The sequence below is a fragment of the Xenopus tropicalis genome, chromosome 5 (assembly GCF_000004195.4).
Source record: "Xenopus tropicalis strain Nigerian chromosome 5, UCB_Xtro_10.0, whole genome shotgun sequence".
Taxonomy (NCBI): Eukaryota; Metazoa; Chordata; class Amphibia; order Anura; family Pipidae; genus Xenopus; species Xenopus tropicalis.
Window position 1 is genome coordinate 61,677,285 of NC_030681.2, and position 23,891 is coordinate 61,701,175.

Consider the following 23,891-nt stretch of genomic DNA (forward strand, 5'->3'; position numbering starts at 1 on the left):
TTGCGCGAAAAGTCACGATTTTTTCGTACAGTTAAAACTTGCGCGAAATGTTGCGCCTTTTACGTTTTAACGCTACGAAAAAGGCGCGACTTTTCGCGCAAGTTTTAACGCTACGAAAAAATCACCAGATTTTGCGCAACTTTCGGAATGGCTACGAAAAACTCGCGTTTTTTCGCGCAAGTCGTAATGGCTACGAAAAACTCGCGTTTTTTCGCGCAAATCGTATTGGTAACAAAAAGTCGCGATAATTTCCGAAAAGTCGTAAAGGCGCCGAAAAAATCGCAAAAAATACAAAAAAGTCGCAAAATGTTCGTTTTCCAATCGGAATTTTTCCAATTCAGATTCGAATTTGTGTCTTAGTAAATCAGCCCCTATGAGTCAGCTTCCTGCTGATTGACTCAGATCCACATTCCTAAGGGGGGGAGCAAGCATTCTTGAGGTAGGGGGAGCAGGAAAGCAGAGAGAGCTGTGTGTCTCTGGCACATGGGTTACAGACACAAGAAATATTTTGACAGAGAAGTCAGTGCAGCATTTCTGTGAGTGCTTATGGCTATTTTTACATAGACCTTTCTGATAAAGCTTACTTAGTTTTTACCTTTTCTTTCTCCTTTAAACAGTTTTATATACAGCAGTGCAAGGTCAAGTGCAGTTCCAATAAACAATTAACAATTGACGCGCTATTGGGCACAATTTATCTCCTAATTTACATTTGTTCCTTAAATTGAGGGTAGTGGTGGAAGAGGATATCATATCGTGAATGGCTCTTTTTACTGGAGTTGTAGCTGTCATCTTTTCCATCGTTGCTCTGACATTGAGTTTTTGGTAGAAGGCAGGGGGGTTCTGTTTTTTTTCCACGTCTTAGCAATGATGTTAGCTGCCTTATTAAAGTTATGGAAGAGTAACTTTACAGTGGCTTTTTTAAGTTTGATAGGGTAGATTTGTAATAGGGCCACTTGTGGTTGCACAGGAAAAACACATTGAAGTGAAGTCTTAAATTATATTAAATATAATTCCAAAAAGATAGTACTTTGGGACATTGCTACCATATGTGAAGCATTGTACCCTGTTGTCAATATTTCTTCCAGCAATAAGTTGGAAGCCTGGTGCGATATTTTTTGGGGTGTAAGGTACCATCTAAAAATAAGTTTCATGTGGTTTGTACAACCTGTAGCTCCTGTTGGTCTGTCAAGGCTTTCTTGCCATTGAGTGGGAGATACTTGTTGAAATTCTTGCTCCCACTTGCACATATATGGGAGTTTCTGAGTTTCCTCTCTGTAGAGTTATAATTTGTAGCAGTCTGATAGAATAGCTTTAGCACTCCAGGATTTTATACAATGGAATTCCATCAAGGATAGATTTCGCAATTTGCTATAGTTATAATTCATGATTTGTAAAAAGTGTGATATTTGCATATTTTGTGTTTGCAGCGAATTATAGTTCTCAATAAAATCTTCTCATGACCTTAATGAAGTTGCTGAGTAAAGATCCCTAATAGTGTGTAGGCCTGCCGCAGTCCAGTCCTGTAACAAAATATATGGGATTAGCTTTTTCAATTCTGTTAGTGGCAATGTTGGTGAGGGAAAGGGTCCCAACTTAAGTTTTTTGTATATTGCATCCAATATTTTTAGAGAAAGTTTTGTGGTAGGCAAAAGATTTGTTGTGGTTTACCTGTTATGTTTGGCCAACCAGAAAAATTTAGATAGATTTTTGTCCATTGCCATGTCTGCCTCCATGTCTACCCACCTCTTATATTCTTGTGGAACATGCATTCGTACAATTGTTTCCAGAATAGAGGCATTGAAGTAAGTACACCTCCTAATGATCTAGGGCAGTGCTGTCCAACTGGCGGCCCGTGACCCCCCTCTGTGTGGCCCCCCACCTATCTGGCTGCTTTGATGGCTTTCCTTTGTGTAAGCCTTAAATGTTATCAGTACTGTGATTAACTGGCCCCCTGCATTGCTCACACCTCAGATTCAGGCTGTAACATGCTGTTTAAACATGTAATCCCCTGTGTTGTTTACACCTTTTAATCCCTACATTGTTCACCCCCTGCAGTGTTCACACCTCAGGCTCAGGCTGTAATCACCCACATTGTTCACCTGTTCACACCTCAGACATTGTAGGTACTGCCTGGACTATGCTGCCTGTGTGTATGGCACACACAGGGAGCATAAGGTAGGCAGATTATAGCACACAGACATCATAGGGCAGGGAGGGTATGGCACAAACAGGTAGGGCAGGCAGAGTATGGCACACACAGGCAGCATAGGACAGGGAGGGTATAGCACACACAGGCAGGGTAAGGCAGGCAGAGTATGGCACACACAGGCAGGGTAGGGCAGGCAGAGTATGGCACACACAGGCAGCATAGGACAGGCAGAGTATGGCACACACAGGCAGGGTTGTGGGAGGTGAACCTGGCAGGGTTTGTTCTGGGAGTTTGTTAGCAGTTGAAAATAGCCTTTAAATGGTCCCTAAGGTGTGTAATTATGTGCTGGGGGTTGCTGTGCTATCCACAGGGGAGGAGGAGGCGGCGGCGGCGGCGGCATATGGATTTAAGGGTATATCTTAATATGACATAATGTAATTCTTTCACATAAGAATGACGGTTGATATCCCCGCAGTAAGGACCAAGCATTTGGGATTTTGCTGTGCTACCACCATTGTGATGAAATAGGTGTGGTTTGAAGTGGGTGTGGTTTAAAAAATAGGAGTGGTCAAAACTGGCTTACATTAGTGGCCCTCCACCATGTATGCTAGAGAAATTCCGGCCCTCGGTACCGCAGAAGTTGGACAGCACTGATCTAGGGCAGTGCTGTCCAACTGACGGCCCACGGGCCGCATCCGGCCTGTAGCCCCCCCACCTGTTTGGCTGCTGTGACTGCTTGCTTTTGTGTAGGCTTTAGGGCTCTGGCACACGGGGAGATTAGTCGCCCGTGGCAAAACTCCCTGTTCGCGGGCGACTAATCTCCCCGAGTTGCCTACCCCTGCCATCCCACCGGCGAACATGTAAGTCGCCGGCGGGATGGCAGACGCGGCGGCGCGATTTCGCGCAAATCGCCAAAAAAGACTCGCGAGGCAGCAAATTTATGGCAAAATTAATGGCAGCAAATTTGTTCAAAAGCAGAAAATAATCAAATGAGATAGAAGCAGCAAAAGATTAGCCCTCCACTTCTTCTCTCATTTGCTGCATTGTGCTCTTTTACCCATAAACATTCAAACTGGGCTAGACAATAATGCATAGTAAAACACAGAGAACTTACATCTGCTGCCTGGCCTCTTGTTTTGGGATGTGGAGCTGAGGACTCAGGCTGAGTTTCAGATGCCTCACATTTAATAACTGTCTTCATGGGTTGCCCAGGGTGATGGGAAAATTATGGAATTTTCTGCTGTCTGATTTTGATGCAGTAATGCAGCACAGCCTTTTAATACCTGACAAAAGTCTTGTAGTATGAACACCAGGGGTTTACTGAACAGTTTGATGCCCTATATGCATAGATTTATCAAACTATGCGGTGTACAGGGGCACCCAAATAAAAATAGTGCATATGAGTTTTCACATATGACGCTCTGGCTCATGCAAATTTTGCACCCCGAATGTGTATTATGTGCCATAAGACCCCCTAACAGTACGGACACCCTAGAAAACCATATATTTTCCAAAAGTACACATTCTGACAAAACAAAAATGGGTAAATACAACTTTCTACTCAGGCTCGGATTTGTGGCGAGGCCTAGGGCGGCAAAAATTTAGGGACGGCATGCCGCCCCGCCGCAATAAAATGTGTAAGTTTGGCTCGCTTACGGAGCAATGGGGACCTCTCCCCACTGCTCCGTATCGGACTTTAAATGCTTGCGCGGCCGGGGGGATGGTTCAGAGTTTGCGCATGCGCACACGGGGGCGGTGGTCCCGCGTTCGCGTATGCGCACACGGGGGCGGTGCAAACTACCAAACTACAAAGCTATGCTAAACAGAACTTGCTAAACTCTCAAGGCCTTTTTCACATTAATTTTGCTGGAACATTTTAAGTATAATTTAAGTAACATGTCCCATGTCATCCACTGAATTGTTTGAGATGTTAGTGCATGACGCAGAGCATGTTACTTGTCATGTCAGTCCTGAAACTTTTGACTTCTCTATTGGTGAATACATCAAAGTAAAGAATAGAGAAATTAGGTATATTTGCTTTTTTGGGCCCCTGTTTCATCTTGTCTATGAAAACATCCAAAAAACTGTTCAGCCTTTCCAAATAACTTGGAGACTTTCCATTCCTTTAATTGGCCTAGTTGTCCTTCTTTGGGCTTTCTTTAATTCAATAATATCCAGCAATGTACTGCATTACTAGTTCTTCTCCCGCAAATCTATATCCGTTTTAACTCTTAGCTCAAGATCATATTTGCCTTTGCACACGTTGACTAAAGCTGGCCATACACGTACCGATACTATCGTACGAAACCTCGTTTCGTACGATATTCGGTGCGTGTATGGCATGTCGGCGAGTCGACCGATATCGCAGGAAGCTGCTGATATCGGACGACTCGCCGATCGGCCAGGTTAGAAATTTTGATCAGGCGCCATAGAAGGCACTGACCAAAATCTGCCGTCAGGGCTGAATCGGCAGAAGGAGGTAGAAATCCTATTGTTTCTACCTCCTTATCTGCTGTTTCAGCCCTGACTGTGTGTGGCGGATCTGACGATGTTTCGAGCGACCGATGGTCGCACAAAACATCGTTGGATCGCCACGTGTATGGCCAGCTTAACATTGCTTGCTACAGCCAAGTTTACTATCAACAAATACCCCAGGTCCTTCTCTGTTATGGGGCCTAACGTAATCTAATTAGGGGTTTAAGTGGCTTACATGTATTTTGTCCAAATAAAGATGAATCAGCAATACCTGTATAATCACTGTGGGATGTTCCCAGTATTTTATTGCAGTGCTTCAGACTCAAACCGCAGGGTCAGCTATGCTTATTACTACTTATAGTGCCATTATCCAGGACCTAATCATTATTCCTTTAAGCAATACTGACTATAAATGAAATCTTTTTTACATTTATTATAACATTGTCTTTGCATGGTATTTATCATTGTGTCATGAAAGTATTTGCCCAGTGCTTTTACATTACCTATCTGATCCCCCATGTTTCTGTATGAGGGAGCTGCCATGTTTGTAGTAGTTCGTTAGCATTAGAAGCTATAACTGACAGGTTGTGTAGGGACAGCCAGGTTGACAAAACAGTCAAGTTTAGTAACAATTATCTAGAAAAACAAACCTATCAGTGAAAAATGATCAACATGACCTATAGGTAAATTTTAATGCACAATAATATTTTGAAGAGAAGGTTTTAGTGTCAAACAAGACAACCAATGATATTTAACAGCTAAACTACACAAGGGATTTGTAGGATGGCATCAGATCAACAGATTGTATCATTCAGGTTGGATGTAGTTGCACAATTTAAAATATGAGACTGGTATAAAAATCTAATGTGTAAACTTCACGAAAGACGCAACATGTCTGACAGATAGGACCACTGCATTGCTCATTTACATCCAAAATAAAATATGCTGGTGTCTGTAAGAATATGAGGTTTTCTGGGGTCAATTTATTTCTACTATCAAAAAATAAACCACCTGATTTATATGCCATGAAATATACATGCACTAACTTCCTTTTGGTGGTCTCTAAATACCAGATACTTTGGTGATCCTATGCACAATGGGCATCAAACTGTTCAGTGGACCCTTGGCTTTTATATTTAGGAAGTTTTTCTTTGTACCAAATGCTTGAAAGTGGAAATACACAAAAATTCAGGCAGATTTGGTAAGATCAGGTTCTCCTGAAAAATCTATATATAGTTTTCCTACCTAAACTAACTCCCCCTAGTAGTTTTCATTAGACAAAAGGTTGAACTTGATGGACCTTTTTCAACCTAAATTATTATGTAACTATTTGCTTTCCAGGTAATAACATCAATAGGAGAACTGGTGGAGATGTGCTCTGGTCAGATCCAGTCAGGGTGGAGACCACTGTTCAGTTCACTGGAAACTGTGCATTGCAACAAGTCTGATATTAAGGAGTATCTTGTTGGAAATTACACCATGGGTAAGCCAAGAGTTGACTGTTGATTTACTAAAACTATGTATTCATTTTCCCTATAAATTACTCCCAGAAAATTGCACAGATTTTTTCTACAGCACTGTACACAACTTTAAATTGTGGCACACTACTCAGTCTTTATTCAATGGGGGGATCGACTGTATCAGGGCCTGCCCTGCAGTAGTGTGCAGTATTGGTTAGCTCAGGCATATATTGTGTTGCATTGCAAATTTTGCAGCAGGCACATTGCTCTTTTTGGTTTTCTTCCTACCAGTTTACTACCTCATAAACACAATTTGTTAATTGGAAAAAGATAAATTAATGCCTTTTATTGTGTTTTTAAAATGAATGAATACTGGACTAGATTGTAATATTTTGATAACTGCAGAAGGACCTGTTTTTATTGACCAGTTTTTATGTGTAAACTGTATTTTTGATATATACACCCTTCTTTTGTACAGCAATGTGGAATCTTTTAGTGCTTAATAAATAATTTAAATAACATTTTAAAGGGGATGGGGAAGTCAAAATCTTAACTCAGTGTTTATATATAGCACTATAACAGATGTCTCCCCATATTTTGCCTGTTCAGATGATCAGAAGCCTCATAGGGAAAAAAAGGCTGAGCTCTCTAAACATAATTCCTATAATTCCACGGTCTTGCACCAAGACCCCCTGTACACGTGTAAGACTATGAGGAAGCTTTCTGCTGTATGGCTCAGATCACACATTCCTAAGGGTGGGTAAGGGAGTTCTTAGCATTTTTGTGTGAGGGGGAGCAGGCAAGAGAGGAGAGAGCTGCACAGACTCTGGCACAGGAAAAAAGGAGAGAAGAAATCCTGTGTTTCTTTTGATAGAGGGCTCAGTGCAGTGTTTCTGTAAGTGCTTATGGCTATATTTACATAGACCTTTCTGGTAAAGCTTACTTAGTTTTTACCTTTCCTTCTCCTTTAAAATACAACTAACTGCTTTTGTTCTTTTCATGTCTGGTACAAAGCAGTCCCCTGTATGTTTTGTTTTTTTCACATCAGGATGGCCACTGGCCCTGTAAGTTTCCAGGAGCTGTAATCAGATCTCATGTTAGGGGCATAGCACAAGATTCAAAATACAAAGGCTTTTAATTAAAAACGGTAGATAATTTTTAATGGGTTTATATTCCAGATTTATTTCATTTGGTCTAAATAACATGAACAAGGGTTATGATTTTGACATTACATCCTCATTAACCCTTTATGTGCAACCCCTCTACGTTCTGTGGATAAAAGGATTGAAGTGCCACAAAACGTAGATTCTATGTTGTGCTGCACTTCTGGGTTCGGGACCGGCTTCACTCCCCCCTTGTTCCCCAGCCCCTAGGCAACAAGCGGAGGCAGAGAATGAGTGGCCCCTGAGGTGTGCTTGCTCAGGGGCCCCATAGGAAATGAAAGGCACTTAGTAGTCTCCTGCCTCCCCCCAGCGCCGCCCACTCACCAATCACTGAAAGAAGATGCTGCTCCAGTTCCTGGCCCTCCAGCTCCTCCAGGACGATCTGCCTACCTGACATCCCCAGGTAAGTGTAAAAAAAACACACACCGATTACACTAATACACAGACACATACATTTTGGGGGTTTTTTCACAAATTCACAGCACTCACACTTACTTGCACACATACACACACACTTACAAAATGATGTGTTTTTTTTAATAGGGTAAAATGCAAGCTTTGTGCCAATTTTCAGCATAGCTTTGTAGTTTGCAATAAAAAGATCAATTTATTCATTTTTGTTTTGTCAGAATGTGTACTTTCAGAAAATATATGATTTTTTAGGGTTTCCGTACTTTTTGGGGGTCTTATGGCACACAATATACATACCAGGTGCTAAAATTACATCAGCCAGAGCATCAGACGTGAAAATTCATATAAACTATTTTCATTTGGGTGCCTCTGAACACCACACAGTATGGTAAATCTATGCATATTGGGCATCAAACTGTTTGTTCAGTAGAATGTTTATGTTGTATGTAGAATGTTTTATGTTGGTACGTTATGAAATGTAGGATATAGAATAGGGTAAAATGCAAGGCTTGAGACAATTTTCAGAAATTACATAAAAATTGCTACATTTAGCTTATCTTTGCTGTTTGTTGCTTTGTTATACAAAGACATATTTACTCATTTTACATTCAGAAGAATATGTATTTTCTGAAAATATGAGGTTTTCTGGGGTCAGCTTACTTATTTTCCACTTTTCCAACATATATTTCTACTACCAAAAATTACACTGCTAGATTTATATGCCATGAAATATGTATGCACTAACTTTCATTTGGGGTCTCTAAATGCCAGATACTTTGGTGATCCTATGCACAATTGGCATCAAACTGTTCAGTGGACCCTTGGCTTTCATATTTAGGATGTGTTTTCTTGGTACCTAATGTTATGTGGGAGATACGGTGCTTGAAAGTGGAAGGTTTGATGTGAATTTCAGGTATTTCATCAAAACCGCCAATTTTGGGAAAGCATTGCGACTCTGTAGTTTGAAGTAGAAAGACTTGGGTGCTCATTTGTAATTCATCCGAATGCGTAGTTTCCAAAAACATATGGTTCTGGTGTTAAACTTATTTTTTGGGGGGTGTTTTTACCCCACAAAAAAGCAACAAATGTGTTGAATTTCCAGTGTAGTTAAAGTTATCTCCAGTGCAATTGGTATGTACTAACTTCATTTTGGGGTCTCCAAATGATACTTTGGTAATCCTATGCACAATGGGCATCAAACTGTTCAGTGTACTTTCCAAAAATATATGTGTAGGGGATCATAGAACTGATCAGGGGCGGGCCCAGCAGTTGAGACAGAGAGACCATCTAGTAAGCAGTGGCTGTAAGACTGTGCCTGCTGTAAAGAGAGATCTTCTACACTGTGGTCAGATGCCTTAACCCTGCAGATTCCAGGAGTGATCCATCTGAGGGAAGGTATTAAAAGTCTCCTGTGTGTGTCCCCTGTGTGTGGACAGGTGTTTTCATGGCCTGCTATGTGGGAGCAACAGCCTATTCCAAAGGGAGAGCTACTTTGGGGCAGGTAGTGCTACCTGGGGAAACTAAAAGAGCTCTGGGGAAGGGACTTTGCCAGGACTGAACTGGGAAAAGGTATTTCCTCCAGGAGTGGAGTGTGGAACTGTGTCCTCAGAGAGACTGAGCCAGTAGTGGTTAAAACCATCCAGGTTTCCCAAGCAGGGTTTACTACTGTTGCATGTTAATGCTATTTTATTTTCACCCAGTTATATAAAGTTGATATTTGCTGCAAACTATGTGTGATTATTTTCTTAGTGGAAATCCCCTTGAGGTGTGCTCCTCAGTGTCCACTAGGTGGAGGCACTGCGCTAAAATCCCAGTTCCCAGTACCTTTTATCTGCAAAAAGGGGACCAATTTCCTGTTTTAAGCATATATACAGCCCAAAATAAGTGAGTGTGCCAAGAAAGGGTTACATATGATTTGGGGGTGGTCAACATATTTTTCAATGTTTTTACCCCCACAAAATGCAGTAAATGTGTTGAATTTTCAGTAGATAAAATTTGTATGCACTAACTTCCTTTTGGGGTCTCTAAATGCCACATAATTTGGTAATCCTATGCTCTTGGCTTTCATATTTGGGATTCGGCAGAATGTGTACTTTTCAAAAATATATGGTTTCCTGGGGTAAACCTAATGTTCTAGGATTTTTGGATTGGAATCTAAAGTATGCTGTATTCTGCTGTAATGTTTTGAAAATTTGGTAATTTACTGCTGAGAATTATTGATCTGTAGATCTTGATCTATCAGGTATTGGCACGTTCTGGAGACATGAGGTTTCTGAATCAGTTGAATTTTTGCCCATAATATAAGATATGTTTCTGGTATATATCATGATCATAAATCATGAAAAATATAATTTTTTCTTTTTTTTGTATTTAGAGCTCTAAATCTTGTTCCAGAATATATGATATATAGTTTTCCTACCTAAACTAAACCTGTTAACATAATGTTTACAAAATGTCTAGCACTGAGGGGAACCAAAATGTGAAAGGGTTAATCATAATAATTTAGTTCCAACTTTATTTCCCATAGTCTTCAAACAACATGAATTGGAAGTGCATGAAAATAAAGGAAACATGAAAATATGGTGCAGTATTTCTTAAAACAAAAAACCATCAAGTGCAACTAGAAAGGGAAGTTTGAGAACAAACTTCATGTTGGGTTGAAAAATGTGAAGTCACTGAATAAAATCTGATCTGTTGTTGGCTCTGCCAACTTTTTCAAACCTTGGACCACAGTTATATAGTAAAAACCACTGTGCAAAGTTTGGGGACCCTGGTTTTAATAGTGTCCAAATGGCAGCAATTTAAATTTCTATACAACAAAGAAAGTTCACCAAGCACACCCTTTTACCTCCTCCAACAATTTCTTAGTTGGTGCACAGCCCAGAGAGTCGGCACTCCCAGCACAGTCCAGCAAAAAATACTTGACCGGCACAACAAGTGTAATGCAAGTGGGGCTTAGCCTGTGTGTTTATTCAAAAAATAGCAGCAACGTTTTGGGGGCGTACCCCTTCGTCAGGCTTCATCATACCTGATGAAGGGGTACACTCCCGAAACGTTGCTGCTAGCCTCAAAGCTGTAAGATTGGCAGCAGTTTCAATTTCCCCATAAAAGTCAATGGGTGAAATTTGATTGGCTGTTGTTGGCCCCTCCCCTCCCAACAAATGTCACTGTTTCATTCAGGGTGACCCCATTATTATGTTATTCAAGTTTGGGGGGTGTAGCTTCAAAGCTGTAAGAGTGGCAGCAGTTTGAAAATCTTCCCTGTCAAAGTCAATGGGAAAATTGGGGTGTTCGGAGGGGCGCCACAGAAAATTTTCTGGGATTGCACAGAAAAGCACAAGCAACCTGCTCCACTATAGGGCAAAGAAGTGTGATAAGTTTGGGTGTTGTACCCCTAAAACTGTAGGAGGAGTAGCATTTAGAAAATGGGGGGGCGCTTAGAATAAGAAGAAGAATAAGCTGAAGTCGAAGAACAGTATGTTGGGTTTTTCAACCCAACAAAATAATAATTATGTCTATGAAGATTCTTATTCATCCAGGTCACGATATACAGTATCTAGTAGAATTAAGTCTAAAACAACTGGACTTTTCTGAGTTTTACCAATAGCAGTAAAACTCAGAGAAGTCCAGTTGATTATTACTAGCAGTGAGCAGATCCTCAAATCATGATAAAATGAGAAAGAGCAAACATAGTGTAATACTGTTTATTAAAATAAAAACCTGCACATATACAGGCTACTCACATGATTGTAGTACAAATTCAGAAGAGCAGAAACAAGCTCAAGCTTTACGCGTTTCATGTGATTACGTCGCGCTTCCTCAGGAACTGGATAAAAATGAGTAAGCGTGATGTAACCACACGAAACACACAGAGCTTGAGCTTGTTTCTGCTTTTCTGAATTTGTACTACAATCCTTTTAGTAGCCTGTATATCTGCAGGTTTTTATTTTAATAAACAGTATTACACTATGTTTGCTCTTTCTCATTTTATCATGATTTGAGGATCCGCTTTATCACTGCAATCAACAACCTGCAGATTTGCTTTGGTGTGCTGTGACTTTGAATCTGGTGAGTGCATTGGCTCACCATATTGCACCAGTGGATGAAATTTATTTTCAGTCACAAAATGTATTATTGCACGTGATGGTTTTTTGTTTTAAGAAATACTGCACCATATTTTCACGTTTTTTTATTTTCATGCACTTCCAATTCACATTGTTTTTTGCGTACCCAGTCAAAGGGGAGTTGTTGAGAGGAGGCTGCAAACAATCAACATATAACTCAATATATACACCTTATGAAGACCACAAGGAGCGATGAGTATTTTTTTACTTTATTTCCCATAGTACCTTATATATACTTTGATCTTTGAAAGCAAACGTATGATTGGAAGATTTGGAAGACCCCATTATATCAATGATTCATTTTATAAATCATAATCATCTGTGTTTCTCTTCTTAACAGGGAAACGGCAGGCTCCAGTGTTTGATGTCTTTGAAGCTTTTCTGAACACAGGCAACATTCAAGTCTTCGCCAATGCAGCAACTGATTATATTATGTGCCTTATGAAGTTTGTTAAAGGATTAGGTACAACAAGATTTTAAAAAAATGGTTGTGTTTATGAAATAGCACTTATTGTGTGTAATGCCACATAGTTACATAGTAGTTACATAGTTACATAGGGTTGAAAAAAGACCAGTGTCCATCAAGTTCAACCCATCCAAGTAAACCCAGCACACCTAACCCACACCTACCAATCTATACACTCACATACATAAACTATAAATACAACCACTAATACTAACTGTAGATATTAGTATCACAATAGTTAAATAGTCAGCTAATTTGGTTTTGTGTTATCCAACCCTATCTCTGTGAGTGGGTCTCAGGATCCCAGTCCTCCCACCAGTGCATGAGGGATCTTCAAATAGCAGTAGATGGGTCATACCAACCCTTTTCTTCCTTACAAATTTGTATTGATGGCTGGCATCCACCATATTGCATTCTTGGGGTATCCTTCATAAACATTTTTAGACAAATAACAAAAGATAAATTATTTTAGCCTTAGTATTATTACACACTTCTTTAATTCGCTTTTTTCCCCACACAGTGCTGGTATTGGGGAGGGATGCCATTCCTCCACTTTATTTTTTTTAAAAAGCATCCTATCAGGGGGGAATGCAACAAATTTGAATCAGAACTTTTTTTTATAAAAATGGAGCTCTCTTTTGCTCCTCTCCACTTCTGCATGCAAATAAAACAGACAGGTTGGAAGTGCACCAAAAGGAGCATATAATGGGAAGAAAAGCTAGAGGGGATGGAGAAGTGTTGAAGAAGGTAGAGGAATCAGAGAGGGCTATATAGAACAGGAGAGCAGATGAAAATAGGAGAAACAAAAAATGAAGATAGAGAAGAATAGCAGACTAAGGAATGGTGAGAGGATCATTGGGTTCTGCTGTGTTACAAGTCATAATACACAGGCAGGGTGCTGTGTTTGCAGAAGCTAAATTGCCAGCCAGGTCATATGCATGCACAATCTTCATTTTTTGGGTCTATACGGGCCACATACTTTAGTACTGGTGATGCATACTTGTCATCAAACTGCCCAGTACAAAGAAATAGCAAAATGGTTTTGCTTTTTGGGAAATAAGAAAGTCTTGGTGGGCAAGGCTTATAACACACACACATACACAGCATCCTGCATTGGCATTGTTCACACACAAGTTGTTAAAGAAGCATTCTTTACCAGCCTTCAAGTAGAAAACAATAAATGCAAATCTGCGATAAACAAAATGTACTATGCACACAATTACTATTTCTTATCTCAAGTAGATATCAAATAAACAGGGAACACATATGTCTGTTTTTGGATAATTTACTTACTATATAGTTTAAATTATGCACAAAATAACACACACCCCTCTATGCACCTATGTGTATATAAATAAGTAGTATGTTCATTTAAATACAGGCTACAGCATTCAGTCATCTAACACAAACTACCAGAAGTTCCATTTTATGTGTGCGATAAAAATTTACAAATATATCTTGATATATATAGGCATGGCTGCCTGTCAAGCAAAGGATAGCTTACAAAATCCTTCTGCTGACATTCAAAGCCCTTCACTCCTCTGCTCCTCACTACATTTCTTCACTGGTCTCCCTACATGTTCCTGGTCGTCTCCTCCGCTCCTCTCAGAGCCTCCGTCTCTTTACACCATCCACACCCACTGCGCTCTCTCGTCTTAAACCTTTCTATCTCACTGCTCCTTACCTCTGGAACTCTATCCCTGAATCCCTCCGTAGGGAACACTCACTAACTCTCTTTAAGAAAAAACTCAGCTGTTACCTTCTGGAGCACTAAGACATTATTTTGCCCAGTCCTGCGCTTATGGGCAAATGCCCATACCTGAGGCACTCTTACCTTCCAGTTTGTGCCTGTATGTTACCCAACCACTCAGATTGTAAGCTCTACGGGGCAGGGACCTCCTTCCTACTGTATCTCTTACCACATGGCACTTATATATATATATATATATATATATATACAGGTCCTTTTCAAAAAATTAGCATATTGTGATAAAGTTCATTATTTTCTGTAATGTACTGATAAACATTAGACTTTCATATATTTTAGATTCATTACACACAACTGAAGTAGTTCAAGCCTTTTCTTGTTTTAATATTGATGATTGTGGCATACAGCTCATGAAAACCCAAAATTTCTATCTCAAAAAATTAGCATATTTCATCCGCCCAATAAAAGAAAAGTGTTTTTAATACAAAAAAAGTCAACCTTCAAATAATTATGTTCAGTTATGCACTCAATACTTGGTCGGGAATCCTTTTGCAGAAATGACTGCTTCAATGTGGCGTGGCATGGAGGCAATCAGCCTGTGGCACTGCTCAGGTGTTATGGAGGCCCAGGATGCTTCAATAGCGGCCTTAAGCTCATCCAGAGTGTTGGGTCTTGTGTCTCTCAACTTTCTCTTCACAATATCCCACAGATTCTCTATGGGGTTCAGGTCAGGAGAGTTGGCAGGCCAATTGAGCACAGTAATACCATGGGCAGTAAACCATTTACCAGTGGTTTTGGCACTGTGAGCAGGTGCCAGGTCATGCTGAAAAATGAAATCTTCATCTCCATAAAGCTTTTCAGCAGATGGAAGCATGAAGTGCTCCAAAATCTCCTGATAGCTAGCTGCATTGACCCTGCCCTTGATAAAACACAGTGGACCAACACCAGCAGCTGACATGGCACCCCAGACCATCACTGACTGTGGGTACTTGACACTGGACTTCAGGCATTTTGGCATTTCCCTCTCCCCAGTCTTCCTCCAGACTCTGGCACCTTGATTTCCGAATGACATACTTTGGACCACTCAGCAACAGTCCAGTGCTGCTTCTCTGTAGCCCAGGTCAGGCGCTTCTGCCGCTGTTTCTGGTTCAAAAGTGGCTTGACCTGGGGAATGCAGCACCTGTAGCCCATTTCCTGCACGCGCCTGTACACGGTGGCTCTGGATGTTTCTACTCCAGACTCAGTCCACTGCTTCCGCAGGTCCCCCAAGGTCAGGAATCGGTCCTTCTCCACAATCTTCCTCAGGGCCCAGTCACCTCTTCTCGTTGTGCAGCGTTTTCTGCCACACTTTTTCCTTCCCACAGACTTCCCACTGAGGTGCCTTGATACAGCACTCTGGGAACAGCCTATTTGTTCAGAAATTTCTTTTTGTGTCTTACCCTCTTGCTTGAGGGTGTCAATGATGGCCTTCTGGACAGCAGTCAGGTCGGCAGTCTTACCCATGATTGCGGTTTTGAGTAATGAACCAGGCTGGGAGTTTTTAAAAGCCTCAGGAATCTTTTGCAGGTTTTTAGAGTTAATTTGTTGATTCAGATGATTAGGTTAATAGCTCATTTAGAGAACCTTTTCATGATATGCTAATTTTTTGAGATAGGAATTTTGGGTTTTCATGAGCTGTATGCCACAATCATCAATATTAAAACAAGAAAAGGCTTGAACTACTTCAGTTGTGTGTAATGAATCTAAAATATATGAAAGTCTAATGTTTATCAGTACATTACAGAAAATAATGAACTTTATCACAATATGCTAATTTTTTGAAAAGGACCTGTACATATATGTATTTATTGTATTTATTTATTATATCACTCGTCCTCCCTGTGTGTAATTTTGTATTCTGTAAGACTGTACAGCGCTGCGTACCCTTGTAACATAGTAACATAGTAGTAACATAGTAAGTTGGGTTGAAAAAAGACATACGTCCATCAAGTTCAACCATAATGCCTATATATAACCTGCCTAACTACTAGTTGATCCAGAGGAAGGCAAAAAACCCCATCTGAAGCCTCTCTAATTTGCCGCAGAGGGGAAAAAATTCCTTCCTGACTCCAAGATGGCAATCGGACCAGTCCCTGGATCAACTAGTACTAAGAGCTATCTCCCATAACCCTGTATTCCCTCACTTGCTAAGAATCCATCCAGCCCCTTCTTAAAGTTATATAATGTATCAGCCAGCACGACTGATTCGGGGAGGGAATTCCAGAACTTCACAGCTCTCACTGTAAAAAATCCTTTCCGAATGTTTAAGTGGAACCTCCCTTCTTCTAAACGGAGTTGGTGCCCTTGTGTCCGTTGGAAGGACCTACTGGTAAATAAAACATTAGAAAGGTTATTATATGATCCCTTTATATATTTATACATAGTTATCATGTCACCTCTTAAGCGCCTCTTCTCCAGTGTAAACAGACCCAACTTGGCCAGTCTTTCTTCATAACTGAGACTTTCCATACCCTTTACCAGCTTAGTTGCCCTTCTCTGGACCCTCTCTAACTCAATAATGTCCCGTTTGAGCACTGGAGACCAAAACTGAACAGCATATTCTAGATGGGGCCTTACCAGCGCTCTGTAAAGGGGAAGAATAACCCCCTCCTCCCGTGAATCTATACCCCTTTTAATACAGCTCAAAACCTTGTTTGCCCTTGCAGCTGCTGCCTGGCATTGCTTGCTACAGCCAAGTTTATTATCTACAAGGACTCCAAGGTCCTTCTCCATTAGGGATTTGCCTAGTGCAGTCCTATTAAGGGTATACGGGGCTTGCATATTTTTACATCCCAGGTGCATGACCTTACATTTATCCAAATTAAATCTCATCTGCCACTTAGCTGCCCAGATTGCCAGTTGGTCAAGATCCTGCTGCAGGGATGTCACATCCTGGATAGAATTGACTGGTCTGCAGAGTTTTGTGTCATCTGCAAACACTGATACATTACTCATAATACCCTCCCCTAAGTCATTTATGAACAAATTAAACAAAAGTGGACCCAGTACAGAACCCTGAGGGACCCCACTGAGAACCTTACTCCAAGTAGAGAATGTACCATTAACAACCACCCTCTGTACCCGATCCTGTAGCCAGTTTTCTATCCATGTGCAAACGACCTCTCTAAGACCAATATGCCTTAGCTTAGAAAGCAGTCGTTTGTGGGGAACGGTATCAAATGCTTTGGCAAAATCCAAATAGATTATATCTACTGCATCCCCACTGTCCAGCTTCTTACTTACCTCATCATAAAAAGCAATTAAATTGGTCTGACATGACCGGTCCTTCATAAAGCCATGCTGATTACTGCTCATAATGGCATTCTCCACTACATAATTTTGAATGTGATCCCTTAACAAGCCTTCAAATAACTTGCCCACCACGGATGTCAAACTTACAGGCCTATAATTACCAGGCTGAGATCTTACTCCCTTTTTAAATATGGGAATGACATTCGCCTTCTTCCAATCCCTAGGTACCATACCTGATGAAAGAGAGTCTGAGAATATCAGAAACAAGGGCCACTGCAATTCTGCCCCTAGCTCTCTCAGTACCCGAGGGTGTATTCCATCTGGCCCAGGTGCCTTGTTTACATTTATCGTGTGTAACCCTTTAAGCACCATATCCTGTGCCAACCACTGTGTAGTTGGAGCTGAGGCAACAGTGCAGCTATTGGGTGGGACTTGTCCCACTGGCTCCTCTACTGTATACACAGAAGAAAAGAACTGGTTAAGCACATCTGCCTTTTCTGTATCCGCTGTAACCATATTGTTATTATAACTCAATGGGGCCACACCCTCAACCTGCATCTTTTTACTATTAATATACTTAAAAAACTTTTTGGGGTTAGTCTTGGCCTCGGCCGCGATGCGCTCCTCATTTTCTATCTTTGCCTTTCGGATTGCTGTTTTACAACACTTGTTATAGTGTTTATACTCATTAAACGCAGCTACTGTCCCCTCTGACTTATATTTCTTAAAAGCTTTCCTTTTTTTCCCTATTAACTTCTTTACCTCAGAGTTAAGCCACATAGGTTGATTCTTAACACTTCTACTTTTTCTTATTAATGGAATAAATTGAGAACAATAATGATTTAATATCATTTTAAATGACAACCATTTCTGCTCTGTGTTTTTATCAGAAAACATAATGCCCCAATCTATGCCCTGAAGTGCTGCCCTTAAGGAGCTAAAATTTGCTTTCCTAAAATTCATTGTCTTTGTTGCCCCCGTGTAAATTTGTTTCCTGCACCAAACATCAAATGAAATAACATTATGGTCACTATTACCCAGGGGTTCAACCACTTGCACATTTGCTATACGTTCTGGGTCATTAGAGATCACTAGATCTAGTATAGCATGGTTCCTGGTTGGCTCCTCAACAACTTGTGACATAAAGTTGTCATGCAGCAAGTTTATAAACTTGTTCCCATTTACTGTCCTGGCAGTACTATTGCCCCAGTCAATATCAAGGTAATTAAAATCCCCCATTATTATCACTTGCCCCAAAGTAGCAGCCTTTTCTATTTGCAACAGGAGCTGGGCCTCCTCCTCTTCGCTTACATTAGGGGGTCTATAGCATACCCCTACAATTAGTTTGGTAGATTCTTTACTATCTGTGAGAAGCTCAACCCATAAGGATTCAGCTCCCTCTGTTACCCCCATCACTTCCTCCTTAATATTTGCTTTTAATTCCTGCTTAATGAACAGACACACTCCTCCTCCTTTTCTATTGCCCCTGTCCCTCCGAAACAATGTATACCCCCCAATATTAACTGCCCAGTCATGAGACTCATTCAACCAAGTTTCAGCAACTCCAATCACATCATATTTCCGCTCCAACGCCAGTACCTCCAGCTCTCCCATTTTACCAGTCAGACTCCTTGCATTGGTAAACATACATTTAATACTGGTTCCGGCGTGAGAATGACGTGTGGCGCTTTATAAATAAAGTTATACATACATACATACAATGTATGTAATAATTTCACAAACACAGACAAATGCCGTAGTTTTGGTAAATTCATAGGATGTTATGCATTTACTGTTTTTTTTTTTTTTGGTATCTTAACACCAGAATGCATTATTTTTAGGTGAAGTTGAATGTAAAGAAAGTGGGGACTGCATTTCTGGTTCTGTCACATCATCCACTGATCTGTGTCTGCCAGCTTTGGATTATCTCCGAAGATGTTCACAGGTAAAATACGGTAATACAGGCAGGAAACTCTACTGCTTGCATTATTATACCTACATAAGTACAGGTATGGTATCCCTTATCTAGAAACCCATTATCCAGAAAGTTCAGAATCACAAAAAGGCTGTATCCCATAGACTCCATTATAAGCAAATAATTCTAATTTTTGAAAAATGATTTCCTTTTTCTCTGTAATTATAAAACAGTATATTGTACTTGATCCTAACTCATATAACTCATCCTTATTGGATCCAAACTCATATCATTAATCCTTATTGGAGGCAAAACAATCCTATTGGGTTTATTCAATATTTAAATGTTTTTTTGAAATGATTTTAGCAGACTTAAGTTATGGAGATCCAAATTACTGAAAGATCCCTTATATGGAATACCCCGGGTCCCGAGCATTCTGGATCCCATACCTGTACTATATATTTGTATGTATAGAGTCAGCAATATAGCTACCAAAACTATTGTGGAAGACCCCTTGGTTGAAATAATGGTAAAGCAATATACATTACATATTTGTTTAGCATGAAAAGTGCCAAACAGAAAAAGAAACAGAATCCAGGTCTAGTAAGTTGTAAAATACACACCCTATAGTAGATCAGTTGGATAATTTCATTGTTATAAGTACTGATTTAGAAAAATAAAATAATACAAATAATAAACATCAGGGCCACAGAAATTTCTGTGTGCAAATTTTCATAGGTTACACAACAGAGAGCTTATATTTATTGTTTTATATGTCTATATGGATATTGTATTGTAAAGTTTATAAGCCTGTCATAAGGTAGTTTTTCTCTTAAATTTACAGGTCTAGTGAGTGACAACCTAGGGTTTTTTAAGGAGTCATGGCTTGTTTATCTATTATAGGATACAGTGTCTTACTATGTTCATCAAGTTTAGAGGCAACATTTATTTGCTCAGTTATGAAATTTTCTCACTCTTATTTATGTTGAAGTTGGATAAGATTTTTAATTGATTGTTACATAGTTACATAGTTACATAGTTACATAGGGTTGAAAAAAGACCTGTGTCCATCAAGTTCAACCCATCCAAGTAAACCCAGCACACCTAACCCACACCTACCAATATATACTCACATACATAAACTATAAATACAACCACTAGTACTAACTGTAGATATTAGTATCACAATAGCCTTGGATATTCTGATTGATCAAGAACTCATCCAGGCCCCTCTTAAAGGCATTAACAGAATCTGCCATTACCACATCACTAGGAAGGGCATTCCATAACCTCACTGCCCTCACCGTGAAAAACCACCTACGCTGCTTCAAATGGAAGCTCCGTTCCTCTAATCTAAAGGGGTGACCTCTGGTGCGTTGATTGTTTTTATGGGAAAAAAGAACATCCCCCAACTGCCTATAATCCCCTCTAATGTACTTGTACAGAGTAATCATGTCCCCTCGCAAGCGCCTCTTTTCCAGAGAAAACAACCCCAACCTCAACAGTCTCACCTCATAGTTTAAATCTTCCATCCCCTTAACCAGTTTAGTTGCACATCTCTGCACTCTCTCCAGCTCATTAATATCCTTCTTAAGGACTGGAGCCCAAAACTGCACTGCATACTCAAGGTGAGGCCTTACCAGGGACCTATAAAGGGGCAAAATTATGTTCTCATCCCTTGAGTCAATGCCCTTTTTTATACAAGACAGCACTTTATTTGCTTTAGTAGCCACAGAATGACACTGCCTGGAATTAGACAACTTGTTATCAACAAAAACCCCTAGATCCTTCTCCATTAAGGATACCCCCAACACACTTCCATTCAGTAGATAGTTTGCGTTTATATTATTTCTACCAAAGTGCATAACTTTGCACTTATCAACATTGAACCTCATTTTCCAGTTTGCTGCCCAGTTATCTAATTTTGTCAAATCGCTCTGCAAAGCGGCAGCATCCTGCATGGAACTTATAGTTTTGCACAATTTAGTGTCATCAGCAAAAATAGAAACAATACTGTCTATGCCCACCTCCAGGTCATTAATAAACAAGTTAAACAGCAAAGGCCCAAGGACTGACCCCTGCGGTACTCCACTAACCACACTGGTCCAATTAGAAAATGTTCCATTTACAACCACTCTTTGTACTCTATCCTTCAGCCAGTTCTCTATCCAATTACAAATATTATGTTCTAGGCCAATATTCCTTAATTTGATCATTAACCTTCTGTGAGGTACTGTATCAAACGCTTTAGCAAAGTCCAAGTAGATGACATCAACTGCCATTCCAGCATCAAGGTTCCTACTCACCTCCTCATAAAAGGCGACTAAATTAGTCTGGCAAGATCTGTTACGCATAAAACCATGCTGGCACAAACTAATAGTATTGTGAAAGTGTATCCAATTCAGTGTGGTACAGGGCAATTTGTTTATAAAAAAAAACAGCACAATATTTTATAGAAAACTGTGAAGAACATTTTTTTACTCAATTTAGTTGCTGGCTAAAATATACAAGATGCCAGTGAAGCCAATATTTTTGAGTGGGCGTCAAGCAAACCTGCATCGCCGGGCACAGGAACGGTCAGAAAGCAGTGATGATGGTATTGAGGCACTACTATCAGAGTTTGATGATGACACAGGTAGGTTTCCCTTTTGCCATCAATCACAATTTGACAAGATATGGTTTCAAGAAGTGTATTCTTGTGACTCTTTGGGTCGAACAGTATATTCACCTAGCAGAGCTGGTTCAAATAGCACTGGCATTGTTAACTCTGTCACTTGCCCACCCTTTTAACAATGATGAGTATGCCATGCATGGGGAATTTTTCACAAAGAGAATTCTCGTCTTGATGTAAAAAATCAGAGGTTTATTTTATGTCACAAGACCTCTATCAAAAAAAACAAATAAGCAAGGCTCTTATTTACACATATAGTAGAGACTTGCAAAGCAAAGCAGACTTTGTTACAGAAAAGAAAAATGAAACAAAAAAAAACCCCTGCTATTCACAGCATGCAGCAGCTCTTCTGAGAAACAGCACTTCCCATTTACAATGACTCCCTGCTTGCAGAGCCCTCCAGCCTTTTATAGGAGTCAGCCTAATTGGAGAGAAGGAAAAATAGTAGATAGGAAATTTACATTCACCCAAAAGAGATCTCTCAGTCCATGTGAACACTTGCATTAAAACCAATGTAGCAGACTTTAGCACACATTACAGACAGATTATAGTTTTACAATTCACATCTCCTCAAGGGGATCATGCAGGAAGGAAAAAAATGTTTTTAGAAAGATCCACTCTCCTAATTGCTCCTTAGGCACATGCCTCTTCTGCCTACCCCTAGTAGATTTATTATACCTTGGGATGTACAAATTGTGCAATCTTTGACTTTTTGATGCAATCTGTCTCATAACTGTAATGTTGGCAATTGTATGGCCACATTTGATGTTTTGTTTATTAATTGTTTAATATAATGTCATCAAAATAAAAATAATTTACTTTAGCCTGAATAGAAGCTGAGATTGTAAATACTGATTTGCCACACTGCTGTTTGGAGAGAACTAACACAGTTCCCTTCTGTAAGGTCATCACTTCCACCACTATTCTGGGACACCAATATCCCCACCTGTTCCCGACTGTCTCATCTAGTGTTATGCTATTAAACTAGCTAACCTCTTCTGGCTGTTCCTAGCTAAACATGGCTGGCTCTTCTCTATCATGGAGGCCTAATTATCAGCATTCAGATTTTAGTGGTTTTAGAGGTTTTTGAAACCATAAATTGAAGGACATGTAAACCCTAAATTGTTCTACTTTATATATACCCCACCCAAATAGCATAATTTGTACTGCATATATGCCCTTTTTGCTAGCACAATCACATTTTCCTAAAACAAAGAGCAGGTTTCCCCTGGCGGCTATTTTCCCTCTGACATCATAAGTGACATTTACACATGCAAACAGCACATGCACAGCTAAAGCAGAGTTTCTATGGAAACCCGCAATGCTTCTCTTTATTGACTGCTAGACTGGAAGGTGTGTTAAAGGAATACTGTCATGGGAAAACGCGTTGTTTCAAAACACATCCATTAATAGAGCACATCCATTATCTGAAAGCAGTTCTAAGTGTGATTGCTCAAGAAGGAATTTTATTTCCCCTTGAGGCAAATTGGAGAGGCTTCAGATGGGGTTTTTGCCTTCCTCTGGATTGCCTAGCAGTTGGGCAAGTGTCACTTAGACAATTAGGTTGAACTTGATTAACTATTTTTAACATTCTCTATGTAATTTAGGATTATTACTCTTTCATTTAATATGGTGTGAACTTTTTTTACCATATGGTTTGTTATAGGTCTTATTGAAGTTTGGATAATCCTTTTAGAGCAGCTGACTGCTTCTATATCAAACTGCCCACGCCAGCACCAGCCACCTACACTTGATTTACTTTTTGAGCTGCTAAGAGGAGTTGCTAAAGTGCCAGGTAAACATTTGTTTTCTTCAACTCTGGGCCACATTTACCAAAATGTGAGTTTAGACTAATACATAAAAATTCACCCACGTTCCAGTCATTTCTATGGCATTTTTAGAAGGGTATTTAACAATGGTGAAAGTTAGAGTAGACCATTTGATAAATATGCTTTTAAAAATTTAATAGGAATGAATAGATTATGGGTGAGTTTTTATGTATTGAGCTCTAAAATCATGTTTTGTCAAATCTGCCTGTTTGTGTCAAAACACTATTTA

General features: G+C 40.0%; 1 protein-coding gene across 1 annotated transcript in view; it reads left to right on the plus strand.

Annotated features, from left to right (window-relative positions):
• The window catches only part of arfgef3 (ARFGEF family member 3), a 629,444-nt gene that overhangs the window by 362,525 nt on the left and 243,028 nt on the right, over positions 1-23,891 (plus strand). The window contains exons 23-27 of the mRNA XM_031902164.1: positions 5,966-6,107; positions 12,123-12,245; positions 19,089-19,192; positions 21,653-21,797; positions 23,500-23,628. Of these exons, the coding sequence (XP_031758024.1) occupies positions 5,966-6,107; positions 12,123-12,245; positions 19,089-19,192; positions 21,653-21,797; positions 23,500-23,628 (643 nt within the window). The remainder of the gene's footprint in view (positions 1-5,965; positions 6,108-12,122; positions 12,246-19,088; positions 19,193-21,652; positions 21,798-23,499; positions 23,629-23,891) is intronic.